The sequence below is a fragment of the Canis lupus genome, chromosome 22, assembly GCF_048164855.1.
Source record: "Canis lupus baileyi chromosome 22, mCanLup2.hap1, whole genome shotgun sequence".
NCBI lineage: Eukaryota > Metazoa > Chordata > Mammalia > Carnivora > Canidae > Canis > Canis lupus.
The window spans coordinates 6,565,771-6,580,322 of record NC_132859.1 but is presented as its reverse complement, the minus strand read 5'-3'; the positions used below and the strand labels follow the sequence as shown (position 1 = coordinate 6,580,322).

General features: G+C 40.7%; 1 protein-coding gene across 2 annotated transcripts in view; it reads right to left on the bottom strand.

Annotated features, from left to right (window-relative positions):
- Positions 1–14,552, bottom strand: part of IGSF10 (immunoglobulin superfamily member 10) — a 56,515-nt gene that overhangs the window by 2,204 nt on the left and 39,759 nt on the right. The window contains exons 5-6 of one of the 2 annotated variants that reach the window (XM_072792268.1): positions 4,788–9,146; positions 3,390–4,290 (exon numbers count right to left, since the gene is read on the bottom strand). In XM_072792268.1, the coding sequence (XP_072648369.1) occupies positions 3,390–4,290; positions 4,788–9,146 (5,260 nt within the window). Of the gene's footprint in view, positions 1–3,389; positions 4,291–4,787; positions 9,147–14,552 lie in introns of those variants that run through there. The other variant, XM_072792269.1, reaches the window with a different exon arrangement.

The following is a 14,552-nucleotide window of genomic DNA, read 5'->3' as shown; positions in this document are numbered from 1 at the left end:
TAGGGAGAGGGAGAAGCAGGCTCCCTGTGGGGAGCAGATGTGGGACTCGATCCGAGGACCCCGGGGTCATGACCTGAGCCAAAGGCAGATGCTCAACTGCTGAGCCACCCAGGTGCCTCCACATAGGATTAGCTTTCTGGACATTTTCTTTAAAATGTTGCAATAAAATTAAAATCCGTGCTAGCTTATTTACGGTCTCCTAAGCCATTTCCTGAGAGAGAAAATTATCTAACTGAACAGTTGAAATGAGACTCCTTTACAAAGCTGATTTGAAAGATAAAAACGGTGCGACTGCTAGAAATATGGGATACCTTAGACACAGGACTTCCTAGACCATTTTAAATATCAAATGATTGTTCTGTGATAGGTCAGTAAAGAACTTTCATGCCTACTTGGCTCAGAAAAGATGCCAGATCATATTTTTCAAATAGATTAGCAAAAAAAAAAAAAAGAAGTTATTTGACTATAAAGTAAGTTCTCCTTTGCGATGAAGAGAGAAAATGCCGATGTAAGACTGATGAGAAGCCTGCCGTTGCATCCTTGTGGGGCCGCTGGAAAGTGGCTCCTCTCTGCTTTTGTGGAACCCTGTTCAACACTGGTTTTCCTCCCTAAAGTTATTGCGCAACATGCCATTACCACAGTGGGCCACCAGATGGCACGGCTTTCCTAATAAAACCAAATTTAGCTTTTCCGAAAGACCAGTGGAGATGCAATTGGTGCTAAAAACAGGATCGAGAACGTCTATGTACCTTTGTCTTCTAAGTTTTTTTGGCAATGTGCTAGGGAGGTGGGTGAAACTGGAAAGTGTGGGCAACCTTTCATAGCATAGCTGCGAACCGAGTCAAACAGCCCAAGTCACTTTTCATATTTCAGCAAACAAGAAGTATAGAGAATACTGCGGTACATTGCAAAAGGTACTGTTATTTTTAAATCTTTAAGTAGTTCCCCACTATACAGCCAGAAATACTTTATTTGGAGAGCCTGAGTATGTATAGATTTTTAGGTAGCCTTAGTAACTTGCTTCAGGTCACAGCGCTGGTTCTCAAACTCCTCTATCATTTCACCGTGCTACTCTACCACCTGATATTCTTTCCCAATGCTTTATAAAAGGCTGATTCTCCAACTTTGACACGTATAGAAAAATCATTTACAGAATATAAAATGAATCCTACCTCCAGAATTTGACTTAATCAGTGTGGAGTATGGCCTAAGCATCAGGATTCTCAGTTTCCCAATAATTTCTGTGAGCAGCCAACTCAGAACCACTGCTCTCAATCTTGGCTTTCAGAAACAATTCTTTCACACTCTGCATCAGAATCACATGCTGCCTGCCTGATTTAAAATGCATATTTCCTGGCTTCACTTTTCAGAGATTCTGATTCACTAGATCTGGCCAAGGATCTGGGAACCCAGTGAGTAACAGATGTCCCAGGTGACCGTGACTCTTATGAACAGTAAAGTTTGAGGATTAGTCCCAAATGTTAGCAGGCAATAAAATGACCTGGAAGGCTTTTAAGAACAAGGATTGCTTGTTAAAAAAAAAATCAGTTTCTGATTCACCCAAGTTCTCAGGCAATGCTGATGCTACTGGCAGGGAGACTGCATCCTTTGAAAACCATTGACTTAGAGTGACCTTGTCCTGCCCCAAATTCTGATTCATCTGGCAGCTGTAATGTATAAGAAGAGACCATCGCTGTTTCTTTTTATAAAGTAATATTTTTAAAAGAAGATGTACTTTTCAAAGCACAGTGTTCCCGTAGTATGAGAAATAGAGGTCTTTATGAAGATTAATGCGCCAGGAAGCATCTGTAGTCCTTCTAAAGCAATGCTTCTCAGACTTTATTGAGCATGTAATTCATCTAGGTATCTTTTTTAAAGTGCAGATTCTGATTCAGCAAGTCTAGGGCGGGACCTGTGGTTCTGTTCTTGTAACAAGCTCTTAGATCATGAAGAGCAAGGTTCTGAAGAAAAGGAAACCATTCTGTGCTGAAACATAGGTCATACATGTCAAAAGTACTGGAGACAGGCTGGTGATGCCCTGAGTCTGAGACCATCTAAAAACCCAGAAAATGCTTTTTGGTTCAGGTGACAAGTAGGCTTTAAAGAAGGTGAAAGGGTTTTGCTTATTTTGGTCATGGTGGAGTAGACTCAGATAAACATAGCTATAATGGGTGTTTTCTCATTTTTAGAACCTAAAATCGAAACTTTAGAAGCTAAGAAGTAGAAACAGTAAGGGCTTTTTTTTTTTTTCCTTCTTGCAATAAATTGCCCCTTTTATTAGTTGCTACATCTAAAGCTTCTAAGTAAAGAATATTGTAGCTTTTTTGAGGTCAGTGGCAAAATAATAATGGAGGTGTTCGGTTAGCAAACAAGTTGAATTTCATTATAAAAGAAAAATAAAATGCCAGTACCTCTGGTGGGCCACTGGTAGCATCTGTGATCTTTATTTTTTAAGACGTATTTGAGAGAGTGCACAAGTTGGGGGGGAGAGGCAGGGAGAGAACCTCAAGCAGACTCCCCACTGAGTGCAGAGCCTGAGGCAGGGGACCCCAAGACCGTGACAACGAGCAGAAATCAAGAGTCAGGCTCAACTGACCAAGCCACCTAGGCACCCCATCTGTAATCTTTACACACTCTGCCGCTGCTTCCACAATTTGAACAATCTGTGTCCCATAAATACTTCCCGAAAACAAAATATAAAGAATCTACTTAATTTCCTTGCTGTTTACTGCTGAAGGATCTGTTGGACTACTTGATAAAGGTTTATTCTGAGATACTAATAATGTTTTAGAACACTCTCCCAACTTCCTTTGGGTAAAATTTTAAAGACATTTAAATTTTTTTTCATGCCTCTTGATAAAAAGACTTCCATTTTCCAAAATTGACTTAACTAAATCCAGTAAATGTTTTAGAACTTTTCCTTGACACTCTAAATTTTGAACTTTATTATTCACATCACATCAGTAATGCCTTCTCTACTTCTTGCATTGTGGCTTTTACCTGGGTAGTGGAAACTGTATTCAAAATCACACAAAACCTTGATCGCATTACAAAATTCCCTCCTCTTTTTAGAGAAATTAGATACCTTTACACAGTTACCATTTTAAAACTGCCACAAGTATGAAAGCCAATGAAATTGTTAATTTGCATTTCACTATGTAAATTCAGTAAGAATTGAATAGCTGGCCCTTAGAGTTAAGCATGTAAGAAGCTTCATTTTTATATATTAACCTCGAAAGGATTAGGTCTCTTTAGAAAGTTGCTTGTACCTGCAGAGTCTGTGAGCTCTCCAAATCTCCTGCTAGCCTCGCAGTATCACTTTTTCCATTTCAGAAATTATAACGCTAAATAGATAAAGAAGACAATCTCAACACAAAGGTATGGTTTACCTGTGCCACTGGTCAACAATAGCCTTGGATGGCAGCCTCCAGATTATTTTGGGTTTGGGTTCCCCAATGGCTGAGCAGTTCAGTAGTAATTTGTCCCCAAAATTCACCTCCGTCCACTTCTGAGATGCAAATTCTATCCTGGGGATGGTTTCTCGCTCTTCCACTGTAAGAATTACCACCCTTCTCTCTGAGCCAGTGGAGCTGGTAGCAATGCATTCGTAAGTGCCCCTGTCTGACGAGGCTACACTTCTTATATACAGAGTCCCATTTGGAAATAACAGCAACTTGGAATTTATAGACTGCAGTGGCTTCACTTCAGTGCCATCAGAGAGGACCCAATGAACACTGGGCTGAGGCATTCCTTTGGCAGTACAGGGCAATTTCAAACTTTCACCCCAAGTCCCTACAATGACTTGCCTCTTTTGCTCTAGGATAACAGGTGGGGCTGCAATGACTTGTATTTTGACCAGCAGTGAATCCTGGCCCGCTGAGTTGCTGGCCATGCATTTGTAAAAGCCTCGGTCATAAATGCTGAGATTGTGGAGGACCAACGTTCCGTCAGAGGTCACCAGGGCCTGCCTATTCCCCTCAGAGGATTCTGAAACCACCGTTTGGTTTGCGAGAACCCAGGAAATTGTAGGACTTGGTCTACCTTCAGCTCTGCACTTCAGGTCCACAGTGCTTCCAGAGTGGACTGTGATCTCTTTGGTGTGTCTCTCCAGGATCCTGGGGGGATAGGAGACCACAGACAACGTGACGTGAAGGCGGTCAGTGCCGAGTGGATTGGATGCTGAGCACAGGTACTGTCCGCGGTCCTGAACGTCCACTCTCTGTATGGACAGGGTGCCGTTGGGGAGCACCTGGAATCTGCTATTCTGTTTCCTTTCAGATATATCGAATCCTGATAAGAAGAAAGAAATTTATAGTCATAGGTTCTCAAAGTTTAAACAGAAAACAAATTGTTCAAGGGGGGGATCTCAAGAGGAAAGCTTTGGGGGCTGCTGTTAGGTTACTGAGAGTAGATATGTTTAAAATTAAAATTAGGACACTTAGAGTTAAGGGTGTTAAAATTATTCCTGGAAGATTTTTATTTCCATAATTTTAATTTACAAGCCATATGGTTCAACACAATGGACCCTTCTCTTTTTCAACTGCCATTTCTCTGTATCTGCTTTCAAAGCATTACAAAAAATATTCTTAATTAACATCTTTGAAGAACTTCTAATGAGCAAAAACTTGCAGCAAATGTCAAACGAGGATGTCAATCGTTTCTATATTCTGGAGAGATCATGAAATGGGTGTTGATTCTTTGGATGTGTAACCTTGAAATATAACGCAATCTTTTCCTTGTTTTATGACTACAGAAGATGAAGTGGAAAGAGAAACATTTTCAGATACCTGATGAGACTTTAGTCCAGCGGATGGTGGGCAGGGGATTTCCAACAGCCTCACAAGGAAGAAAGGCATCTGAGTTAGCCGAAACAGTAAAACTTGCCGCTTTTCCTCCAACTATTCTGGGCCTTTCAAATATATTCCTAGACAAAGAATCAAAGGGAAGGAGTTCAGAAGTTGTTGTTTTTTGATCTGGTGTCTTATCAAAGCCATTTCTCTTTGCAGTCTTCTGAATTTCCCAATTTGAAGCATGAGTGGTGTCCTCTGGCAAGCCTGGAGCGGGCAATATGCTCTCTACTGGCTTTTTGCCTTTTTCAGCAATTTCTGGATATGACTTGTGCCAGAAGTGGTTTTCTGACCAGGGAGAGGAAGTCAGTTTAGAATTCTGTGGCGTAACTGTTATTAGTGCTGGTGTGGAAGTAGAATGAAACAGACGGGAGTAGATAAAGTGGGTGGTTCCGATTGTAACCTTGACATTTGGGAGAACTTTGGGAGATGCTGCAACCTCTGCTGCTAATTGCTGTGGACTAGCATTGTGCCTAGAGTGTTCACGTGGCTTGACCATTGTATTCGTCATCATCCTAAAAACAGGAGTTGCCGTGTTGTCTGTGACTGTGCTTTGATTACTCAAGGGATGGGAGATGGGAATTGACATTGGAGCAGCACTGCTACTCACGAATGGTGGCATGGTTGAGTGTCTAATGATTGTCTTCCTAGTTGTGGTGTTCTGGTGTAGTTTGCTGGACAAAGTGATTCCAGAAACCATTCTGCTCTTCAAAGTCTGAGTATTCTCTTTGGGTAATTCTTCAATTATGTCTGTCAGCGTAAGCGTTCTTGGATAAAGACCCACTGTGCTTGAAATGTGGTTTGTGTTTTCTAAGGGAGAATGAGTGAAAGCAAAGATACTGGGCTTGGTTGAAGTTTCAGCTGCAGTTAGGTCAGGAGGTGTCATAGTAGTCGATGCAGTGAAGCCAGAACTCTGACTGGGAGAAGAGTGTGGCTCATTCCTGTTCTTCTGAGGCTCCTTTTTCCTTTGTGCTTTTTGCATGCTGGGTCTGGCTATTTGGGTTTTATGGATAATGACTGATGTAGGGGCAGCAGCCGGAACTGTCAGCCTGGATGTCTGCCTTGATATAAAATTGGTGCTTGATTCTTTGCTTGAGATACTAGAAGGTGTAGGGTAAACTGGTGGAAAGGGCAGCTTTTTCATTGTGGGGAGACTTCTAGAACTGTGTGTTTCAGTGGTATTTTGGTAAGCTGTAGCTGATGTTATAGATGGAATTTGCATCACACTTGCTGAGAGTGTTGTAAAATGGAAAGGGAAAACTTTATCTGTGGGTAAAGCAGGAGATATTTTAGGAAGCGCTGTGGCTGTGGCTTTTGGTAAGCTAAAATGATGCTGATTCTTTAACCTCTCTTTTTGGACATGGTTATTTACAAAGATTTTCTGCCAGGGAATTTTCCTTCTCAAAAATCTTGTAGTGGCTGTAGTAGTAGACATAGATGGCTTGATGGTAGGACCTGGAAGTGGTGATACAATCATTGACTCTCTTATAACTTCATTGACACTAGACATACTTCGGTAACCATTATTTGTTATATGCATTTTTTCCAAAGGTAAGGATTTGGGGGCATCGGTCATAACTGCATCGGTTGGAAGCACTTGGGTACTCTCAGCACTGAAATATTTTATTGTGGGTATTGTTTTCTCAATATTTACATTTGGTTTGTTCTCAAATAGTAATGACGGATTGTGGACTAGAGTTGTAGACTCTTCTTCTGTGACTTTGGCAATTTCAGCTTTGGTGAGCATCATGGGGGAAGAACTTGGAAAAGACAATGCTGCTGTAGCAGTGGTGAGCCTTTCCCTGGGAGAACAGGATGGGCACACCACATTGACCTCTGTGGCTGAAAATGAAGTAGTGCTTTCTTCAAAAGAAACTCTGGATGTTGGTCTCACAAAGCCATATCTATGCTGTCGAAGAATTGGAATTCTGTATGGGCTGATAATTCGACTCCTGCCCCAAATTTTCCTCCGCCTTCCAAAGCGCCTGGATGGTAGTGGGATGTTAGTCGTACTATTTCTGGGCATCTGTAACTGAGAATGAGCAGCAGTGTCTGGACCCGAAGGTATCTCCGAGGTGCTAAGCTTTTGAGTAATGTATGGATAGAGATGATTGCTCCTAGCATCACTGACTCCTGTTACAGATGTCTGAGGGCTCTTTGTGGAATTTACTGACCCTAAGAATATGTCAGCTTTGCTTTTAGCACTACTTAGCGTTTTGATATTGACGTCTTGGCCCATAGTTCCCACTGCTGTTGGGAGTGTACTCTGTAAATGCTCTTTTTTCCTCCCAGTTCTGTCAGCTTCCTGAAATTGCATTGCTTCAGGTAGTAGAGGAAAGACAGTGGATAAATTTTCATTGCTTGTGCCTTGCATTTTGTTCAATAAAGTCAGGCTTATATTCTTTGACATGGCTGTGGTTTTAATAGGAGACAGTGTGAAATCCATTGGTTTCTCAGGAGGTAGTATTGGTGGACCCACAACTGGAGATACTTCGGTGACAGCAGTTATATTTGTCACAGGGCTATCAAGTATTGCTCTGGAATTGGCAATCACTATCCTTGACAGGACACTAGGAGCCTTCGTTGCCAGGACCGTAAATTCCTCATCTGGAGGGAGCATGCCTGAAGAGTCTATTTCCTCACCAGGTATTTTCAGGAGCTGGGTGACTATTGGACGGGGCCTTGCCGTAGTATTTTCTTGCTTCTCTGGCATAGTATTCTTTTTAGCTTTCTCCAAAAGCGCAGCCCAGTGTTGTGGGTCAATTCTCCGAGCAGAGGAAGGGAAAGGCCTCCTGTATTCTCTAAAATGTCTATTTGGTGAATCTCCTCGCTGCCGGTGTATTGACTCACGATAGTTGTGCTTTTTACTTGTGCTCAAGACTTGTTTTCCAGTCTCAGCTCCCACTGGAGCAGATGTAGGGAGTTGCACAGCTGGTGGGTCCTTAAGAGGAGAGATGGGATTGGGCTCATCAAGTCCAGATCCATCTGTTTCTACATTATGCTCTACTGGGCTTTGCCCTTTTGTTTTGACTGAAACTTGGTTAATCAAAAAGTCAACCCCTGATGGATTGGCTGCTACACAACAATAATAGCCTTGGTTTTTTGGGGTGATCTGTAATATTCTCAGTGTGCCATTGTTAAGAATTTGCTTGTCTCTGGAGGACTGATAAAGCACAGTGTTTCCTGGAAGAACCCAGCTAACGGAGGCATCTGGGATACCAGAAGAATGGCACGGGAGGTCAACTGTTTCACCAATGAAAGCTGTATAGTGAGCCCCATTTTCCTGATAGGCTTCTATGGAGGGCTCCACCACAGTAATTCTATAGGTGAGAATATCTGCATCATCATAATTGGTACTTATGCAGTGGTATATACCTGTGTCAAAACTATCAGCCATCTGAAGTTCTAGTTTTCCACTTTTGTCTATTAGGATCCGTCCATCCTCACTAACATAAGGGGCTCTCACTTTACTCCCATCAGCCAGAAGCCACTCCAAATGTGGGGCAGGGTCTCCTTGGGCTGGGCATTCTAGGCTAATAGTCCCACCGATCAAAACAGTGCGTTCCAGCTTAGTAGTATTATCTCTGGAAATCATGGTCCATTTGTGTTTCACTGGCTTTATTTCTGCCCTTGGCAAAGTGACTTGAACATCACTGGAGTACTGGATGTGCATTGTACTGAGTGTGGTGGCATTTCTATTTAGCTGCAAGGAAATTTGGTCTTGCATTAACCAAGGGGGATCTATTGTGAGATCAGCCTCTATGTCGGTAAAGATGTCGTCAGGTTTAGGAGCCACCTGTTTATATTTGTAGCAGCGTTGTGGTGTTTCAGTGAGCAAGTGGCTCCTTTCTAGAATCAGAGGAGTATCACTGTACAAAGCCAGAACTTGCCACACTTGCTGAATGTGATTGTAATCTATGTTACACACCAAAAATGTTGAAAGTGATGTATTTAGCATAATATAGTCATTTTCTTCAGTGAATGCAATGGATGATGTCTTTGAGGGCTTTTGGATGCTGCAGACCATGTTAGCTTCATTTCCAAACTGATCTGTCATATTCAAAGTGAGGGAGCCAAAAGGTGCCATGAAATCTTGAGGAGAGATGGACATAGGACTGCTGTCTTCCAGAATAGTCAGGCTCTTTACTTTCAGGGATGGGTCGATGGTTGGCTTGGCACACAGGAAAGCTGCAGCTGGGACCATAGCTAAAGGCGTGCCTTTAGAGGTCCTGGGGTTCATGCAAAGTGGACATTGCTGAGGACTGGAGGGACTTCTGTCTTTTTTGCATTTTATTATATCTAGGAAAAATAACAGTTGAGTTATTGCCAGCTGTGGCCTCTTTACATTTGAACATTTTAAAGAAATAGCTTTTGCTAAAATATGAAAGAAAAAAAATTGGAAATTTTAGTGTTTATAGAAAGTTTACTACCTTTTGGTCTTTGTATTGGTTTCTAAAAAGATATTGTCTATGTACCCTGCTGTAGTATTATATCCATGGTCACACAGATTTTTGTCTGTCTTGTTGATTGCTTTATTTCCTATGCCTAGAAAGTGCCTGATTTATATCTGGTACTCAGAAAATATTACCTAAAAGACTAATTTGCTTATATAGGGAGACAAAATAATATGCTTGTGTTTCTCACTTTTTACTAAGAGTAGTTCAGTTCCATTTCCTCATTTTAATGTTTTAAGGGTTATGGAACTTGATTGTCCTTTAAAAGATTAAATGTTTGATAGAATTTACAAAAGGTTAAGAAGAGTTAATACCTATTTTTCTCAAACTATTCCAAAATAGAGAAGAGAAAGGAAAGCCTCCAAACACATTCTATGAGGTCAGCATTATCCTGATGCCAAAACCAGGCAAAAATACTGCAACACAAGAAAACTACAGGCCAACATCCCTGATGAATATAAATGTAAATATCCTCAACAAAATATTAGCAAACTGCATTTAACAATACAGTAAAAGGACATTCACCATGATCAATTGGGTTTTATTCTGGAGACTAATAAACTACATCAACAAAACAAAGGATTAAAACCATATGATCATCTCAATGGTTGAATAGGAAGCATTTGACAAAATTCAACATCTGTTCATGATAAAAACCATCAACAGAGTGGGTTTAGAGGAAACCTACCTCAACAGAATAAAGGCCAAATATGACAAACCCACAAAATACCAGGCTCAATGGTGAAAAATGGAGAGCTTCTCCTCTAAGATCAGGAACAAGACAAGGGTGTCCACTCTCAGCACTTTCACTCCACCTAGCACCCTTTAGAAGTCCTACTTGCAGAACTCGAACAAGAAAAAGAAAGGCATCCAGGTTGACGTAGAAGAACCAAAACTGTGACTTTTTGCAGATGATGTGACAGTAGATGTAAGAAATCATAAAGACTCCACCAAAAAACTGTTGGAACTGATCACTGAATTCAATAAAATCACAGGATATAAAATTAGCATACAGAAACCTGTTACATTTCTATACACTAACAATGAAGTAGCAGAAGGAGGAATTAAGAAAAACAATCTCCTTTATAATTGCACCAAAAATAATAAAATGCCTAGTACTAAACTTAACCAAGGAGGTGAAAGACCTGTGCTCTGAAGAGTATAAAACATTGACAAAAGAAATTGAAGGCAACATAAGCAAATAATATAGTCCATGCTCATGGATTGGAAGAGTTAATATAATTAAAATGTCTTTTTTTTAAATTCCCCTGGCTATTCGGGGTCTTTTCTGATTCCACACAAATCTTAAAATAATTTGTTCTAACTCTCTGAAGAAAGTCCATGGTATTTTGATAGGGATTGCATTAAACGTGTATATTGCCCTGGGTAACATTGACATTTTCACAATATTAATTCTGCCAATCCATGAGCATGGAATATTTTTCCATCTCTTTGTGTCTTCCTCAATTTCTTTCAGGAGTGTTCTATAGTTTTGAGGGTATAGATCCTTTACATCTTTGGTTAGGTTTATTCCTAGGTATCTTATTAACCAAAGCAATCTTGGATTTACTAAAATACCAATCAAAATACTCACATTTTCCACAAAACCGAAACATATATTACTCTATTTGTGTAGAACCACAAAGATCCCAAATAACCAAAGCAATCCTGAGAAAGATGAACAAAGCTGGAGGTATCACAATCCCAGGTACCAAGTTATCAAAGCCATAGTAATCAAAACAGGATGTTGCTGGCACAAAAAACAGATGCACAGATCAATGGAACAGAATAGAGAGTTCAGAAATAAACCCATACTTATATAGTCCATTGATCTATGACAAAGGAGGCAAGAACATACAATGGGGGAAAAGACAGACTCTTCAATAAATGTCAAAACTGGACAGCTACGTGCAAAAGAATGAAACTGGACCACTTTCTTACATCATACACAAAAATAAACTCTAAGTGGGTTAAAGACCTAAAAGTGAGACCTGAAACCATAAAAATCCTAGAGGAGATCACAGGCAGAAATGTACCTGTCAATGACCATAGAAACCCTTCCTTAGATCTGTCTCTTTGGGCAAGGAAAACAAAAAGCAAAAATAAACTATTGAGATTACACCAAAAGAAAAACTTTTGCCCAGCGAGGGAAATCATCAACAAAAAAGGCAACCTGCTGAAAGAGAGAAGATATTTGCAAATGATATATCCAATAACTAGGTAGTATCCAAACTATAACAAGGGCTTATACAGCTCAACACCAAAAAACAAAACCCCAAGGATTTTGATTTAAAAATGAGCATAGTGGGCAGCCCCGGTGGCTCAGTGGTTTAGCACCACCTTCAGCCCAGGGCATGATCCCGGAGACCCGGGATCAAGTCCACATCAGGCTCCCTGCATGGAGCCTGCTTCTCCCTCTGCCTGTGTCTCTGCCTCTCTCTCTCTTTGTGTCTCTCATGAATAAATAAAATCTTTAAATAATAAAAAAATAAATAAATAAAAATGAGTATAGGACCTGAATAGACTTTTTTTCAAAGAAGACACACAGATGGCCAAGGGACACATGAAAAGATGGTCGACATCATGGTCATCTGGGAAATGCAAATCAAAACCACACTGAGACATCATCTTCCACCTATCAGATGGCTTAAATTAAAAAAGACAAGAAATCACAAGTGTTGGCAAGGATATGGAGAAAAAGGAACTTTCATGCACTAATGGTGAAAATGTAAATTGGTGCAGCCACTGTGGAAAACAGTATGGAGATTCCTCAAAAAATTAAAAATAGAATTACCATATGATCCAATAATTTTTACCCAAAGAATACAAAAATACTAATCTGAAAAGATACATTCACCCTATGTTTATTGCAGCACTATTTACAATAGCCAAGATTTGGAAGTAACCTAAGTGTCTATCAATAGAGGAATGGATAAGGAAGATGTGTGTGTATGTATGTGTATGCATATGCATGCATATGCCTTTGTGTGGCGCGTATATATATATGCCACACAAAATGGGGGATGAGATTGTGCTATTTGTGACAATGGGGATAGACTCCAAATCCTTCAGTTTGTTCTCCAGTATGACAGGTAATGCTATATACATCTGGCTCAGTAATTTTTTTAAATTTATTTATTCAGTAATTTTTTAAAATTTATTTATTCATGAGACACGGAGCGGGGGGGGGGGCGCAGAGACATAGGCAGAGGGAGAAGCAGGCTCCATACAGGGAGCCTGATCCCAGGACTCTGGGGCTCATGCCCTGAGCTAAAGGCAGATGCTCAACCACTGAGACACCCAGGTGTCCCTCCTTCAGTAATTTTTTTTAAAGACTTTTAATTTATTTATTCATGAGAGACAGAGAGAGGCAGAGACACAGGCAGAGAGATAGAGAGGCAGGCTTCATGCAGGGAGCCTGACGTGGGACTCGATCCCGGGACTCCAGGACCACGCCCTGGGCCGAAGACAGGCACTAAACCGCCGAGCCGTCCAGGTATTCCCACTCCCCTTCAGTAATTTTTAAGGTCTAAATCTATGCAGAGAAGGCAGTTGGTAAGCTTAAAAACATTTGAGTTCGCATAAGAGGCTCTTCTTAGTCCCCCACTTACCAACCAGCTATGACCCTTAACCTACCGATCAGTACCTTGAGTTCAGACCCTGCCAAATCAAAGAACATGGTAGACTTCTGGCTTAATTAAACCTCACCACAGAATTATGCTCACATCTTGGTATGTGTTACTAGCACCTGGACCAGAGTTAGCAGGCCCTGGACATCAGGTATTTTACTTCAGATGCAGATCTTATCACATCACTTCCATTCTCTCCATCACACTAACTTTTAGTCACACAGACATGCTCTCCCTGCCACGTCTTATTAGATTCTAGAATATGCTGCTGTCGGACACTCCCTCTTCCCTCAAGGTCTAACTACTTACATCTTGCAGGAGCCAACCACAACACCACTTCCTGGTGGGCTTTCTGCTTTATGTTCTCCTTATACCTCTCACTTCCCCTGTCCTACTCCTCATCCACCCAGTATTAGAATGCCTTGTCTTGTTGTCTGTCTTCCCACAAAACCATCCGATCCATACTTGTTTATCTGTAGGTCCCTGGCCCCCGTCAATGGTGCTCAGGAAACCATTGGAGGGAGGGATGAAGGTGGGCAGGTCTAATTCTAAGTTCTATTTCTTCCACATTGTAACTTGAGATGTGTCTTAAAATTTTAGGTGTTTTACTGTAGCACCTGACAAGCTGTCAATCGTGTGATGTGGCTACTACTACCACACTATTTTCCCTAACACAGAACACTATTTTAGCTATTTACATTATTTTCTCTTTAACCAAGTTACATGCACTGTTGATACTACATATATTAAGTTTGCCACTTAAAATGGTTCTATTAAGGGGTGCCTGGGTGGCTGAGTCAGTTGGGTGTCTGATGCTTGGTTTCAGCTCAAGTCATGATCTCAGGATTGTGAGACTGAGCCCAGCTTCAGGCTCTGTGCTCAGTGCAGAGTCTGCTTGAGATTCTCTTCCTCTGCTCCTTCTCTCCCCCTCCCCCCGCTCTCTCTCGAATAAAATCTTTAAAAAACCGAAAATAATACAATCTTTGTATTAAGATTACACTACGCTCTGACACTAAAACAAGAAGGTAGGTAGAAAGGCCTGGAAACAGAAGCTAGACAGCAATTTGACATTTGTAAAACAAATGTTTATTTTATAGAGAAACAAGACAAAAAGCTTTGCGTAACCTAAGTAGGAAAGATACCCAAAAATAGATAAAGCTGTGTTAGACTGGACTACTGAGATATGTGTAAAAGGATTGCCTGTCTCATGCCGAGTAAATACACAATTTGGGGACATACTAAGATCATAGGTGAGTAGTGGACTCATTTGTATTCACCTTCAAAATAGCGAATCAGAGCTTAGTTTGAGAACCAAGTATATTCTAGGCACATTCTAGGAGCTAGATACAAATAAATCAGAATAGAAAAGGCAAAAGACATTTAATACTAATAAATACAATAAGATGTTTTCCGTTTAAGAATGAAGTTGTGGGTAATCTGAAAGTGCTGAAATGATTATAGTTGGCCCTTGAACAATACAGGTTTGAACTCTGTGGGTCCACTTATATGTGAATTTCTTCAATAAATAAACTGAAAATTTTTTTTGAGATGTGTGGCAATTTGAAAAACCTTGCCTACGAATGTTGAAAAAATTTTACATATGTCGTGAGTGCATACAATAT